Here is a 15,901-nt window from a genome sequence, read left to right on the forward strand (position 1 = left end):
ACTTGTTTGCTATTTTAAGGCCAGACAGTCTTTTCAGCTAGGTTATAAAGCTTATGGGTTTGAATGATTAGTAAAATATTATATAGCCCCTCTGTACCTTACATGTCCCAGTTAAAGAGAGATAACAAAAATTTCAGGTGACATGAATTAGAAGTAGATTTCTTTTGTTTTGTTCATGGAGCTAATGCTGTCAACTGATTTCTGAAATTTTTGGCTTGGTTCTGTTCTTGCTTTACTTTGCATGTTTATTTTACAACATTGGAAGCTCTGTGAGTTATTGATGTAAAACTATCAGGACATGAGAGAAGAAATTAAACCTGAAATTGTAGGTTATGTGAAGTAAGTGACATATTTATGTGATATGTGATACCATTTTTAAGAGAATAAATATTTACTTTGTTCCTTCTAGATGTTATCGTTTATGTATGCACATCTGGCTTTTTTCCATCAAGGCTATGATCTGTTTAGTGAACTTGAGCCCTACATGAAAAACCTTGGTGCACAGGTAACAAATGATTTTAAAAATGCATAACTATATGCTGAAATGAAAGAAATCTTGATATATGCCTGAACATCAGGTACTTGTTAGATTTATTCAACAAAAAGGGAGTTGAGGTATGACACAGGCAAAACATTAAAAATATGCTGTAATGAAAGGAATGAAAATAGTTACAAACTGAAAGTTGTCCGTTTACTAAAATTAATACTACCTTTAGGATTTACATACTAAGCATAGCCATGTACTGCTCCGTGAGGTACATTGTGATATTCAGGATACTGGATTATTTGCATTTCAAAATTTTTGTATATGACCCATGTTTATAAATATATCTAATAATAAAAAGTAGATTAGGCTGATTTTACTTCTACTCATATACTTTATTTACTGTATAAATTATGCAGTCTATATAATTAAATTTTTATGTGTGTAAATATAACTTTGATGTTAGCAACTCAGGCCATAAAATGGAAGTATGATTTTAATAAGTAGTGCAAAATTTAGTTCCTGCATGGAATCCTTCTCACCCGGTTTTGTTGTTTAAGGACAGACAATTGACACTTCTGGGTTTTCAGTCAGGGACTCATGAAAAGCTGAGATAGACCACTGCCTACTGCACACAGGAGACATGGAAAATGGTTTTGCAAATAGATTGGAACATACACTGTTGAAATGTGAATTTGTCTGTGATGCAGGAAGAAGACTCAGCATTGTCTTGGCTTGCTTTTCAGTGCAAGTTATATGAGCACTTCCTGTTTGCCTCTTCCTGAGGACTTGCAACAAGTGCTCTGATACAAACCCCTCTATTGCCACTTCCCAAACAGATCTACAAAGGAGCTAACCAAATTTTTAAGTGTCTGTCCAGGTAAAAAAGCAAATAAAAAGCAAATTTCTACGTTCATCTTGAGTAGATGCGTCATTGAATGTCATTCATTGAGTGCACTGAATGAATAAGAGATTAAATTGTTCTGAGCTGTGCAGTGGAGCAGATTGGGAGCTGTAGAAAATAACTCCAACAACCCAATGGCTGAATAGTTATTTTTCTGCTAGACTAGGCCCCAGTTGGGTCTTAATCATGTGTAGAGACATGTCAGGTCTTGGTGTAATAGGGGCACCTGAACAGTTCAGGTAGATGTTACTCTTCCATAGTTTGCCCTTTATTCTGCAACACCCTTCTGGTTGGTCTGTAAGTGTTGAACTGTAGTGTCTGGCTGTGTAACTCATGTCCTGTACTGCTGTGGAAGAAGGGACAGGGAAAGGAGACACAAACTGTGGAGTTAATAGTGGGTTATGCCATCAGCCAGGCTTCACTGTTTCCATTTCATGACGTGATTGGAGCAAGAAAACACAAGGTTATTTTTGAATGTCTGGTCATGCTTTTGCTTGATCTGGTAAGGAGCACTGTGTAGCATTCATTTTGGTGCTGGTATCATAGCAACTGAAGGAGTTAAATTTAGAAAATCCATCGCTAAGAATGTTTTAAATATATTGCAGTTGGAGCAAGATGGACTGAAGACCCTAAAGTTGTACAACTCACGCAATTGTTCTTTTGTAGCAGACCTTGGCATTTATATAAGGGATATTTTTCATGACAGAAGCAGATTTGTAAATAACTGTTGAAAGTTTTAACAATTGATGGCTTTGCAGCTTTTACTGGTTGAAGCTTCTGCCTTTAACAAAGTATGTTGTGACATAACGGGGATTTGCTGGATTTTTGTGAAAATGCTGTTAGATTCCTTCTGTTGGTGAGTGAGTTTTCATTCCTAGGTGAATTTTGTGTATGATCTCAATTACAAGGGTTAACAGCATCTGAAGTAATAAAATTGATCTTAAATAGTATAGCTATCGTTTTGAATTATTTTTGTCTGTATTTTCAGAATTACTGTTTCATTGTGATGGAATAGGATTAAGCAATTTTGCTTTCTGGTTAATTCAGGTCAGGGTAGGATGTCTTGGGAATCAGATCATTGTATGGTAATCTTTAATAGTGTGCAAGCATAATAGGAGCTTTTGCATGGAAACTATGGTTTTTCATATGTTTTTTTTTGGTTCTTTTCATATGAAATGTGGTATTAGCTTAAAAAGAAAACATTTGAAGTGTTTTAGTCTGACTTAATTCTCCTCAGAATGCCAGTTAGAGCATTATTTTTGTAAAAATACATTTACCAGTAAATGAAGTAGTTTGAAAAACCTAATTTTCTGAAAATTATTCAGTAATACTATAATGACTGGGATTTTGATAGTTTAGTTGGGATTTGCTACAGCTTTTGATAGTTATATGCTGTTGGTCTCTTCTAAGACAATTGATGTGCTGCTCACCTGAGTGAAAAGGAAGAAACTCTGGTTTGAGCTTGAAAACAGGAATGGTGCAATGCTGTCTTCATAGCAAAAGAAATAACTGGTGGAATGAGCTGCTGTTAAGAGTTTTGTTTTGGCTGTGGTAAATGTGCCCTCAAACGCTTGTATTCAGGGTAAATTAGAGCTAATTGCCCTACCCTGAGTAACTGCCTTCTGTTTCATCTGTTGGGGTAGAAGGAAGAATTTCTTGAGGGCCATGTGCAGATTCCTGAATCTGAAGTTTTAGCAAGAAGCTAAAATTCTGGATTCCTATAAAATTTTGAACAACACTTGAGGCAGTTCTCATCTTTATCACAGGAGAAAGGGTTTCTCAAGGGTTGTTGATGCAATACAATCTTTGAGCCCAGTCTGTTTTAGAGGCTCGTGTTATTTTTAAGTGCTAAAGTTAAATAGATCTGGCATTTGGACACTTCAGCCTTCAATGTGTTCCTGTTCACAAATATCATTAAAGGTGTGCAAGTGCTGATATGGCCTTTTGAGCCAGAGGGGAAGACAGGGAGAGAAGAGTTAAAGAAAGTAAAAGAGAACAGAATTGGATCCAGATGTTTCAGCTTTCTGATGGCTCCATAATTGTTGGAGAATGTCTGGCACAAGGGTGTAAGGGCCTGTTATTGTCCCTTTTCTGTTATATATATCATGTCAAGCAGGGCAAGTCAAAGACTGGGGAACCAGCCGGAGCTGGCAGGGCCTGCCACTTGTGGTTCTGAGAGCGGGTGACGGGGCTGCTGTCTGTGGGTGGATCGAGGGTCTGTCAGTCAGTGTGCCCTGGGCCAGTGAGAGCTCCTGCTCTTCTGGCTGTGGGCCTGCAGCAGAAGCAGCCCTGTCCCACAGACGGGGAGAGCCACGGGCTGAGCCCTGCACACGGGGCTGCGTCTGCACCGCCGGGCACGGCGCGCTCCAGCCACAGCCTTGTGTTACAGGCTGTAAGTACCAAACCAGCTGGGCTGTCAGGCAACATCTGCTTCCCCACTGCAGTTCTAACTTAAACATGAGGGCCTGGATAAAACAAACAAACAACAAAACCAAGAGAATCAAAGCTGTAAAACAAAAACAACCAAAACAAGCAACTCACCACAGAAGAAAACCCCAATCAGACTTTTTCTTACAGGGTATCTTAAATTTCCTCCTTTTTTTTTTTTTGTTGTGGTTGTAAAAGGAGATTTTTTGGCTAGTGTCCTTTTTATCATCAGAGACTTTGTAAGAATACTAACTTAAATATTCTGTTATGTTCAAAACCATATTTTTATTTTCAGTCTTTCTCGAGTACTGCTGGTCAGCTGATCCGAACTATCGACACAAAATCCTGGTTGAGACAGTTCTCCTACTTTGTGGAGGGAAAAATCCATAGCATTTGCTCCTTCTAGTTTTTGCTGCTCCTGCCAGTGCTGCTGCATAGGCCAGCAAGAGCAGCTAAAGCATGAGTCATCCTCCTGGGAGACTGAGCACCAATGCGGTACAGAGGCGCATATGCTTGGCACCATGCTGTTCTTTGAGACAGTTCTTCTAATGCTCACAAGAAATGTACACCTTGGTAGAGGTTAATTCAGGGTGACAGAGCAGTGCTTTAAACGAGGCTTCAGTGGTTATTCAAGGTAAACAATTTGTGACAAAGAAGTAATTATGCTATGCAAATAAAATAAAAGTCTTGCAATGTCTAGACATAATGTGTTAGTTCTTTTTTTTTTTTTTGTCAGCATTTTGAAATCTACTGAGCCAAATTTCTTATGATAATTAAAAGATCCAATTTTGTGTTTCTCTTTACAGCTGGATCAGTTGGCTGTAGATGCTGCGAAGGAGAAGAGAGATATGGAGCAAAAGCACTCCACTATTCAACAAAAGGTACTTGACAGAATGTAAAAGGCAAGCTGCACACACTTTTTTTTTTTTTATCTGTAGCATCTCTCCCCAGCATCTCTGCATCAGAACTGCAAGGGATGGTATTTTTAGTGCAGAGAGACAGACTGACATGTCATTAAGTGTAAGGTTGGATTGCAGATACTAATTTTGTGTTACTGAACAAAATATTATGCTTAGTTTTTACTGAAACATAAATAGAACAGTAGAATTTATTTGAATGCTGGGATTCTAGCATTTCAGTAGAACTCCTAATTTCTATTACCTCTTGAATTTAATAAGTTGTACAGGTTTTTGTGTTTCCATGCTGTGTGTACAAGAGGTGTATGTGCTGCACAGCCCTACAGCACTAAGTTTCACTTTGGACTGTGCCAAATCCAAGTGCAGCACTTGGAGCTTCTGTGGCAGCTGCTGTTGCATATGAAGAACAAAAGTAAACTTTTGTAAAGAGTGTCTAATGTACTGGTTCAACTGTGCACAGATATGAAATTGAGAACTTTTAATTGGTGTTTTGAGAGAGATTTGTGCAATAATTCTTTTTACTTCTTGAGAAAAATTTAGGTAATTCATGTTGGGGGAATGACTTCTGTTGTTTGGATGTTTCAGAAGCTCTAGATCAGTATTGGTTTTGCTGGTATAATGCTAGAAGTTAAAAATATTTCCTCTGAACTCTCTGGTAGTGAGCTACAGGCGCTTTTGAAAGGGGTTAGATACCAGTTTAGAGGTAATGCTACACTTCCTACTCTCATTCAAATATGTTATGGTTTAGTTCAGGTGGCATAAATTTTTAAAAATCCCACTCAATAGAAATGAAATCTGATAACTAAATAAATTCAGGAATGAAAACATTCTGAGATTATAAGTTGGGTAGCCTTAGTAGGAGCCAAAATTAATACTCATGGGAGAAGATAACATCTTTGGTTGCTGTAAACATTTTTATTGGTGCATCCTGTCATCCCTTTAGGAGTTGGTGGGAAGCATTAGGATTGCTGTGAAGTTGAGCAGATGTGATGATGAGGGCAGAGCTGACATGCTGTGCTTGGAGTCAGGAGAGAACTGCAGGCAAGGAGGGGGAAGAAAGGGGGAAAATGGGAAAGATGGAACTGGAGAATTAATGTTGAAGGTCAAATTTTAAGTTTTTTGGGCTTAAAGGCTCAGTTTCAGGAATGGACAGTAATTGAGAGGTTCTGTGTTTAGAGAACAGTGGTGCTTCCTGAAGATGTAAGTTATGGGCAGTTATCTTTTAATTAGCCATAGTAGAAACAATAACTAGTTACCATGAGTTATGGTCACTGCTGTTGCCAATGGTGTTTACAGTCTTTGTTTTTTCTTCAAATGCTGCTTAAGGCTGCTTTACAGGTAAACTATTTCTACTAGTTTCAATTATTGCTGAAACTTTTAAGCTTCATGAAACTTGATAAGCCATATCTGTGTGTAATATAAATATTCTTGATTTCTAGTAGGAGTGACAAGCACAATAATGTTACTTTTATTGTTGCTTACTTTACTTGACAATTTAATGCTGGCTCTAAAATATAATCAGGGCAGTTAGAATGTACTGTATGTTGTCCTCTTAAGTTCTGTGTTTTGAGTTGTGTTGTCTCCTGTTCTTATCCGTGAAGTCACTGTCACATTTTGTGCTGATAATGCTTAGACTGTGCTTTATTGGAGATTCCTCTTACAGCTTGTCCAATCATTTTCTTATTTCCTTATTCAAATCACGTTGTCTGTTTTTGTCTCATCCTACTTGCTTTTCCCAAGCTTCACACTAAGTTAGCTTCCAGCTCATCAGGATTTCAGAACTGCCTTAGACTCTGGATCTTTTTATCACTACTTGTCATCTGGTCACCCTGTCCCAGATGGCAACTTTATTCCCCATTGTCTCCTCATGTCTTGTCATGTTGTTTTCCACTATGTTCCCAAATCTTCCAGTGCCAAATCCTTCCATGTTTTTTAACAACTGAAACTTCTGAAGCTTATTGTGTTGAATATTCCATGAGGTATATATGTATTTAATATACTGAAGTTCTAATCTAATGCTTCAGAATGATGCCTTTCCTTCATTGTGTGGATAAAGAGCAGTTCCTTTTCTGAAATGTATAGGTAAGTGCATACGTGCACACACCTGCCCACCTACTACCTGTGTTTGCATATATGTGCATATGCATGCAGAACAATTGCACTAATTAAATAATCCATCTCACTTTTCTGTATAATCATTGTCCTTAATTAGGCTGTTGATGGAGAGGCTATTAAAAGTGTCATGGAAGGGCTTGGTCACCAATACAGTGTGATTTCTTTTTTAGCAGAGCTGATAATCTGATTTACTTTCTTAAATTGCTTATAGGTTTTGTGGTCTATTTACTCAGCAAATATGCAGGAAACATTTTTCTTTATTTTTTTCAGTGTCAGAAAATATTTTTTCTGTATTAAACTGGAGCAACACATGCTGTGAATTAATCTAGGAATTTCATGATCATTCTGGGAAATTTTTGTAATACATTATTATAGGTAAAGATTAATATTAGAAGAATGGTGTCACAATGTCAATACATTAGACATGACTGTTATTTTCTGAGCAGTTTGCAGCCCATTGCTGTAGCAACACATTTAATTAAGAAATAATTTAAAAATCAGTTGCACCTGCAAACAGCTTCATGGCTTTTTGGTGTTGTGTCAGACCTAATATTTTGTTGTAAAATGAATATGATACAGGAAAAGCATTTGCATTGAACTTCAAATAGGTTTTTTTTGTAATCAAATCCCTTTTCCATTAAAGTAAAAATCTGCTTCCAAAGAAGTGCTCAGGAAACAGCTGGAGTGAGAATGATTTGAAAATTAACATACTGAGTAAACAAGGTGATAGGAAACCAGCTGCTACTACAATAACAAAGCAGGCATAAGCCAGAGCTGCTGTTGAGAAGTTGTGCAGACTAACTCCTGTCTCCAAAACCAGAGATGTGCTTGTGTTTCAAGTGACTTGTTTGCTCAGTGGCACTCTCACATTCTCTCACTGTGTCTTGGGCTGCAAACCTTGTTACTTGTAGTGTCTGTTGTTTTAAACCCTTCCTCGAGGGACTTTTCAGCTTAAGTGTAACAAACGTCTCTTGCAATGGAAATGGAATGGGAGCAGCCCTCTAAATGGGGGGTTTGCACAATTAGTGTCTCCTGCTCAGTATATGCTGGCCTAATTTTTCAGGTTAGAGTTTTCTTTAGTACTTATGCTCTCCCAATTACTGCCTTCTTAAAAAACTTTAAAAATGTTGATTCTCTAAAGTAAAAAATAATTTGGGTTACACATTAAATGTTAAAATATAGTTCCTAAGATTTACTGGTAGAATGGTTTGATTAGCTTTCATGGCCTGATAGCAATTTTGAAAGTAAATCAAAAGCTCTGCTGCAGAAAAATAATGGGGGGTTTTGTTTTGGGAACAAGAAAATAATACACAGAGAAACAGAAAACATGCTCTGAAATGAATCAAGGATGTGTGATGAATTGATACGCTCATACGAAAATGCATTCACTGAAACACTGTCAAGAATATTAAGTGCTCTGTGACACACCAGATTAGTATTATTTCTGGAGATGAAAGTTGTTTTTCCATTGCCAGCTGGTTTGCTGTACCCCATGGACATTTAAAGAAAAAGGGTGGAAAAAAGGCATGAAAGCATGCTGTGTGCTTCACTTATATAACCCACTTCTACATGTTTCTCTTCCAGTAGCAGCCAACCGTGAAAAATCAGTGTCAGAATAGGAGCCATAGATGTTTATTCTTTCAAAACTGAATGAATTCTGTGATGTAGCACTTCAGTGAAAATTACATAATACTGGCTAAATTTTCTTAGTTCTGGTTAGGTGAAATCTACTTTAGTCCTGACACCTAATTAGTTTGATTATATTTAAAATGAAGGCTTTATCAGTTGTGTGCCTGCTGGCAGAATACACAATTCTGAATCACATACAGTGACTGAGTTTATTAACATGTGATTCTCTTATGCAGGACACTGGAAAGATATGGGTGGATTTTTCTCCACCCCAGATTATTTTTCATGATTCATTAAACTTTTCCATGCACCAAGATAAAAATAAACTATAATGTGACTGCTTTGCTCCTATTTTTTTAATTGTAGAATAGCAGAGACTAAGATCTGAACACAGCTGATTTCGGGTTTTTTTCAACTTTCATCCATGGAATTGAAATGAGGCTTTTTTTTCTGATTGTTTTTCCTAATCACAACTTTATCAATGAAGTTTTATGGATAAAGCACATGGAAGCCTTATTCCCTCCCCCTTCCAGCTGGTAGTCTGCCATGTTCAGTTAAGGAGATATTTGACATTTGCCTCTGTACTCTTAATGTCTTTTTCTGCTCTGTAAAAGTGGAATTCAATCAGGGAAGTAATTAAAAATGACACTAAATGCATTTCATGAGAAGGCTCAGTATTTTAGATAATTCTCATTTAGAGTGTAGCATGGTAAATGATCCATATACACCTTCAAAGCACAGATCTGGAGTCACTGGAAAAGACAGCTGCATTTTCTGCAGCAATTCTCCAGACCCAAAGGAAAATGTGATTACATAGTAGGTTGGACAAAACAGACTGGGGAAATGTATATTGTCTTCAACTAGACAAGGAGCTGCAGGCATCACTGAGGCAGGAAGATGCAAATCTTTAGCAGATTTCATTATGTTTGGGAGCTGGTAAGTTAGAGTAATTTATCAGTTTTTGGGGAATGTAGGGAATGTGACATCTGCATGTCTAAGTTTGTGCATAGTGGTTTTATCTTTTTATTTTGATAGTTTACATGAAGTCTTTTATGTTCAGCATGTTCTGATCTAGAAAACAGGCAGAAAATCAAAGTTTTTAGTTGCTGAATAATAAATTTAAAAATTTGATTTTGTTTTGGTGAAGAGTTCTTTTGTAACTAGTATGTTTATTCAGATCAGTGTATGGTGGTGATGTGATAGTTCCGTTTTCTTTCAGAACTCTTGCATTGATCATCTATCAATTCAATAATAAAAATCAGATTTAACATTTCAACATTAGGTAATCTGTCCAGATTAGTAATAGATGAAATAGTAATTGATTAAAACAGTGAATAATTTTAAGGAATTTTGCTGTTCTGAGTGGGGAGCTTAGAAGGGCCCATTTTAATATCTGTAACCATTTCACTATCATGTGTAATTAACCTTGGATTGGACCAAACCATCTGCATGTACAAGAGTAAACATCATGTGTAGCACGAAAGTTGTTTGCATCCTGGGCTATTACCTGGGGATAATGACCATGTTGGTGTTGAAGCTACTTTTTATATATATATATTTCTTGCCTCTTTTCCTTTATGTATAGACGAATTCCTAAGAAGCAAAGTACAAAGCAGAGACTTTCAGATATACTTATTACACAAAGCTGATGTTTGCAATTTACAAAAAGTATTCAGAAAGTCATAATACAAAATGTTCTGTCTTTTCAGTATTTAACTTGTTTGCTTTTTTTCTTCTGAAATTTAATTTTCAGTAATGTGTCCCTTACACCCATGTTAAGGGGAAGAAGCCGTATGTTGCTAGTCTACTTTAAAGATATATATTTCAATAACAGTGAAATAAAATTACAGCATGTATATTATTTTCATTGCTGGACAAAGTTGTGAAAAATGATGTCATTCCATGTGTGCTTTTTCATGCACCCTTAGTAGATGTTAGCCTCCCACTCTGAATATCTGAGCTCTACCTCCCTAGGAAGAGCCCATGCTGTTCTCAATGGGATGTGAAAGCAAATGATCATCACATGTGTTATTACTTAGTCTAACTCACCTTTGCTAAAGATGAGATAATAAGATAAGCAGTCAGCTTTTCTAAAGCCCAGAAAGCTGCTATTAATTGTTATTAGCTGGGTTTAGTTGTTATTAGGTTGATGGAAATGCATATTCCCTTGTCCTTCTTGTGATTTTGTAATCTTATCCAAGATCATAAAGAAAAAATCCTGCTAAGGTTTGTCATCAGGGCTATCACCATGATTGCTTTACTCTAGAGTTAACTGATAGCATCATCTTTATTTGATTACTTGTCTTCAAGGTTCCTATGCAGCTCAGCTGTCAACATGACAGAGCTGAAGAAAATGCTAAAGCACAACTGTTTGTACATATCTGCAACAGGCTGCAACTGTTTCTCAGTTTTGACTCTTAACTTTCATGGCTTCTTTTCCTCTGCTTTTCTATCCCCTTTCTTGGGAATATATGAGAGACCATTTGAGCAGACAGTTGAAGCATCAGATGCTCTGTCAGCAATGTTTGCCCTCTATTTTGGCTGTAGAGGTCACCAATACCTGAACAAGAAATTCCCCTTGTTGCAGGTAAAGTAAAAATCTTCAGCTTCTCATTCCTTAAAATTGCTTTTTTAAAAAAAGCCATCAGGGGCTGAGAGTCATGGTTTGACTAATAAGTGTTGCAAGCAAAACCTTATTCCTAGGTATTTACTCTTTGACAACAGTACTGCTCATATTTGAAGTTTCATTTGAACTGCAGTGTGTTTTTCTTGTTCCTTTGTACTAGGATTATTCCAGTGATGACACTAAACTAGAATACAATGTAGATGCAGCCAATGGCATTGTTATGGAAGGTTATTTATTCAAGAGAGCCAGCAATGCCTTCAAGACTTGGAACAGGTAATTATTCAGAACCTCTATTTGCTGCTAATAAAAATACTGCTTTTTAACCTGAATTCTCATCTGATTCATAATCTCTGTAACTTGAGTCCATAGTTTTCACAGAACTTTGGGGTGACTCTGTTAATTAACTTAGAGATGACACTTCACAGCCATTTTTCCTGGTGTTTTGCAAACCTTTCCCTTGTGAGATCATATGCTAGGAAAGTGTTAGAAGACAGAGTAAAACAGATGTTGTATAGCCACTGGAAGCAGAGAAGCACAGTCATGGACTCAAGTTATTTTTCCTGAAAGATAAGCAATGTTATCCTTTAAAATTCCTCTCCTGTGCAGTGACTTTTGCTTAGTAGTTTTGATCGCCCTTTTGGGAATTCAAAATATATTGTTAGTCATATATCTTTAACAATGTGTATTTTACTACTCTTTAAATATTTTTCTTCCTGAACAGGATTTCTTTTGCATTTCCAAGGGTATGTGCTTTTTTTCGAGGCAATATATGTGCTGGAGCATTTACAGCACAGCTGGATACAGTTCTTGAATTTTAGATGTAATTTGTTGTGATAAAGAGCTCTCTATTGTCCATGTTCTGCTATTTTTCAGTGGTGCCTCTGTTAAACTATTTGCTGAGTTTTAAAAGACAGAATGAGCATTTGAGTGGGTGGTCCCTTCCAATATTAATTATTCTGTACTTCCTTGAGCATCTCAGCACACCACAGGCTTGTAACAAATTGGGATCAGTTCAATTAAATCCATAGAATGATGCAAGGGCCACTGGTGTCAATAAGGCTGTGTCTATATTAGCAAGTCATGGGTAACTAGTACAAAGGGTTTTGCTTTGGACTGATTCTGGTCTGGTCCTTTGGTCTAATTATTCATCTGTAATTGTAATGTACTTTCTGGATTAGTTTCATGTAAGCAGAATTCAGAGTTCTCCAGGACAAGTCTGTGAAGCATCAGAGGATGGGGAAGGGGGAGCACCGGGAGATGTGCATCAAAAGCACCTTCCTGGTGTGAGGTAAAATGTCAGTGTTAGCATACTGAGATCATCTCAGTAATAGGGCAGGGATTGTCCTTGGTTGGATTCCCAAGGGGCTGAAAGGTCCTTTTTGCCATTGCTGATGGTGAAACTGTCTCTGGGTTCCTCTTCTGAACAGCAGGAAGGCCTTGCTCTGCAAGGGAGGTGACGGGGGGAGCAGGGCAGGAGTGTCTGCTTCCACATGCTGTCATTCCTAGGAATCCTGTACATGCCTCTTACCTTCAGGTGGTTAGAGAGTAGGGTTCAATTAAAACTAACTTCTGTATGTTGGCAATTTAAATGGACACAAAGTAAATAAGGAGAAGTTGTAATTAAATCAAGATACACAACGACATTCCTTCAGATTAAGTTACAGATTTGAACAAGTATAATAAAAAGCATATCCAAGTAATAATTTAAGAGGGCAAAGATAAACAGCTTGTTAATGAGTCAGAGCTGCCTACTTTTATTACATAATTGATATTTGCTGATAGTTTTTTTGTCTATTTATCACAGAAGCATTCAATAAAGCAAAACCTTTAACCTTTTTAGTATTAGATTCTTGATAATTTGTCTCACTGAGATAGACTAGTTGGATGCTTTTAGGCAAAAAAATAGGATTGGATATGCTATCAATAAAAAGTTCTGAAATTTAATCAATCATTTAAATTTTGTATTCCACATGTTCACAAACCATTGCTAATTGCTATTAAACTACTTCTATCATACATAAAATATACATTTAAGACCTTAATGAAGACAGTTTTTAATTTCTGAATCTAGTCCCCCATTTTTGCTATGTTTTAATAAAAATAAAGGAGTATTTTTGTTATTTCTGAATACATTTGTAATTGCTTGCTACACTGTAGGCACAGAAGCGATCACTGCGTGTTTCCTGTGATGGAAAGTTTTAGTTGTGTAGTGTTACAGTTTCAGCTGTGGGGAATTGTACTGATTGAAGTTTATCATATACTAGAGATTGTAGGGTTTTTCCAGTCACTAGTTAAAGTACAAGAAAGGATTTTTTTCATTGCATTAAACTGTTTTGTGTGTAAAATTTTACAAAATATCAAAGGAGGAAACATTTAGAGCATTATGTGTTTTATTTTAGGGAATTCTGAGCTGAAGTCAAGACAGACAAGATACTTTTAGTGTTCTTACAGATTAGCAGTTTGCTCCTTTATTGTATCCTCGTCTTTAGGGAAGGTGGGTGGAAAATCAACCACTGAAACAAAACTAGAGGAATTTGCCTAGAAATACTGGAATTTCCTGCTGTCCTGAGCCAAAGGTGACAGCACTGCTCTTCCTTGCTGACTGCTAAATGCTCTCTCAGTATTAATATGGATTAAAATTGGAGGCTTCTCTTTTACCCTCCTTAGTCTCAGTTGCTCTTATGTTGGTTCTAGACCTTTTTAAGAACTCCATCAAGAGTGAATTAAAGGCACCAAAACCCTTCCTAATGGCCACTATTAGCAGATACTTGCCAGCATTGAAAGCATAAGAGATGAGGGTATGATAGGTTTTGTGTGAGTTTGACACAGCAGAATGATTCCAGCTGACAAGTGAGAGAAATGTGATGTTTCTCTGTGCATGTGTTGGTCAGTGAATCCATGGACCCCATAGTGGTATTACCCTGGGAAAAGTCTGGTTGCTGGGGGAGAAAAAAAACCAAAACTGTATAATACAGCCTTTGAAGGGGGGCAAATCTGTTGTGGTGAATGAAAATTTGTTTCCTGTCCAAACTAATGTCTTGCTAGCATAATGAAATTTCTTCCTGCAGCACCTGGCAGCTCGTGTTTCAGCGTCTCAAGACTTTAATTATTTGGGCTTTTGCATCAAGTTTCCTGTTCTTGGGACAGTTCTGTGTGACACTGGCTTTAGAAACAAATATGTGTTTGAGCAGGCTGCAAAGTAAACGCCGAGATATTTGCAATTCAGTGTCACTGTGTTTTGAAAGAGATGGAGCTTTTGTAATCTCTTTTTGTTGTGACTAAAAGAACATAATGCACACAAGTATTTCAGATAATGCAGTTCAGTGGAATCAAAATTATATCCTTGTACTGCAGAGTCTTAGAATAACAGGTATGGACATCTGTGTTTAGAATGTGTGTCTGTCTGTTGGTAAATGATACACCAGTTATAAGAAAACTGTACACCAGTTTTCTTAAGGCATCAGGAACAAGGGTCAGGTGCATTTATTACGGAGCAGTAGCTGGACAGCTCTTTTAGTTCCCAGAAATTCAAATGAAAAATAAGTTCATATCATAAAGAAAGAATAAATGTGTGTAGGGAGAAAAGCATTTGTCAGACCACTAGTATGTTCCAAATAGGTTTTAGATTAGGTGCAATAGATGTTTTCCTTTTTAATTCTGCTGTATTTTCAGATCATGCTAATTCTTTTCTTATTTTGCTCATTTTGCATTTTTCATCCCTTTTCCTCCTTTCCCTTATGTTTTAATCCTACCCCATTTTTTCACATGACAGGAAAAAGCCAGATCACATCAGGTACCAACCAGCTTCTTTTATACCTTCCCAATGTTTCCTTGGCACGCAAAAAGCTCTTCATTAACCCTGCATTTAATTTGATTACTTGCAATGGATGTATAAGTGACTCAGTCTAAGAAAATAACAGAAGGATTCTGCCTGGGATGCCAGTATACCTGCTGCTCAATTCCTTTAAAAGATTCAGAAAGATTGAGTTGGTTTTTAGCTAAAAAAGGAATTAAAGCCAAGTTTCTGCACTCAAACTTCTGAGCATACATGATCAATGTCTTGCCTTTTTCCAATTGAAGTTGATGAGATTTTTTTTCTTATCAACTGCATTGGGAATAGACATGTACTTTTAAATGTTGTGCATTATTAATTACTCTGTTTTAATTATGTGCTGCTAGCAACTAGAGGAGAAAACTGTTTCTGAGAATTATAAATCACAATTCATTGTTTTAAGTAAAACTCAAATTTGATTTTTTTTGAGTATTACTCTCAGTTCTCAGAAATTAGGATTTTTTCTAAAGATTTTTCATTGTTTCCTATTTAATAAATACAATTTTGAATTGTGTAGGTGTACATGGTGGAAAACATTCCGTTTTTAAACAGGAACAACTGTATTTAACCACTACAAAATGAGACAGTGTAAACTACTTTAACATTCCAAAGAATGTTCTCTCCTTCACCATGCTTCTCTCTTGCTTTTGACAGAATAACACATTTAAGGAAACCTTGGTAATAATCAGTACTTATTGCACACATGATGCCTGAAGATTTTAAATTATTCTTAGAACCTGATAGATGTGGGTTGCCCTTTAGCAGCACCTTCAGCACAGAGATTGTACCTCAGAAGTTCTGGCTGATGCTGGTGTAGATCCCCAGCAGTCTGTTTGCTACAATAAAGTGAAGAGTTTGTTGATGGTATTTGGTTAATGAGGAATAACTCCAAGTTCTTGGCCTGAATAAAACTGCTGTGGTGCTGACACTTGGAGGGCAGTCTGACACTTTCATCTTGTTAGAAAAA

The 15,901-nt window shown here is 36.9% G+C and overlaps 1 protein-coding gene across 3 annotated transcripts in view; it reads left to right on the top strand.

Moving 5' to 3' along the window:
• Nucleotides 1-15,901, top strand: part of ACAP2 (ArfGAP with coiled-coil, ankyrin repeat and PH domains 2) — a 60,240-nt gene that overhangs the window by 27,505 nt on the left and 16,834 nt on the right. For 2 of the 3 annotated variants that reach the window (XM_074547188.1, XM_074547190.1), the window contains exons 8-10: nt 410-505; nt 4,622-4,696; nt 11,263-11,375. In XM_074547188.1, the coding sequence (XP_074403289.1) occupies nt 410-505; nt 4,622-4,696; nt 11,263-11,375 (284 nt within the window). Of the gene's footprint in view, nt 1-409; nt 506-4,621; nt 4,697-11,262; nt 11,376-14,874; nt 14,896-15,901 lie in introns of all 3 variants that reach the window. The other variant, XM_074547189.1, reaches the window with a different exon arrangement.

Source organism: Zonotrichia albicollis, chromosome 9 (genome assembly GCF_047830755.1).
Source record: "Zonotrichia albicollis isolate bZonAlb1 chromosome 9, bZonAlb1.hap1, whole genome shotgun sequence".
In the NCBI taxonomy this organism is placed as follows: Eukaryota; Metazoa; Chordata; class Aves; order Passeriformes; family Passerellidae; genus Zonotrichia; species Zonotrichia albicollis.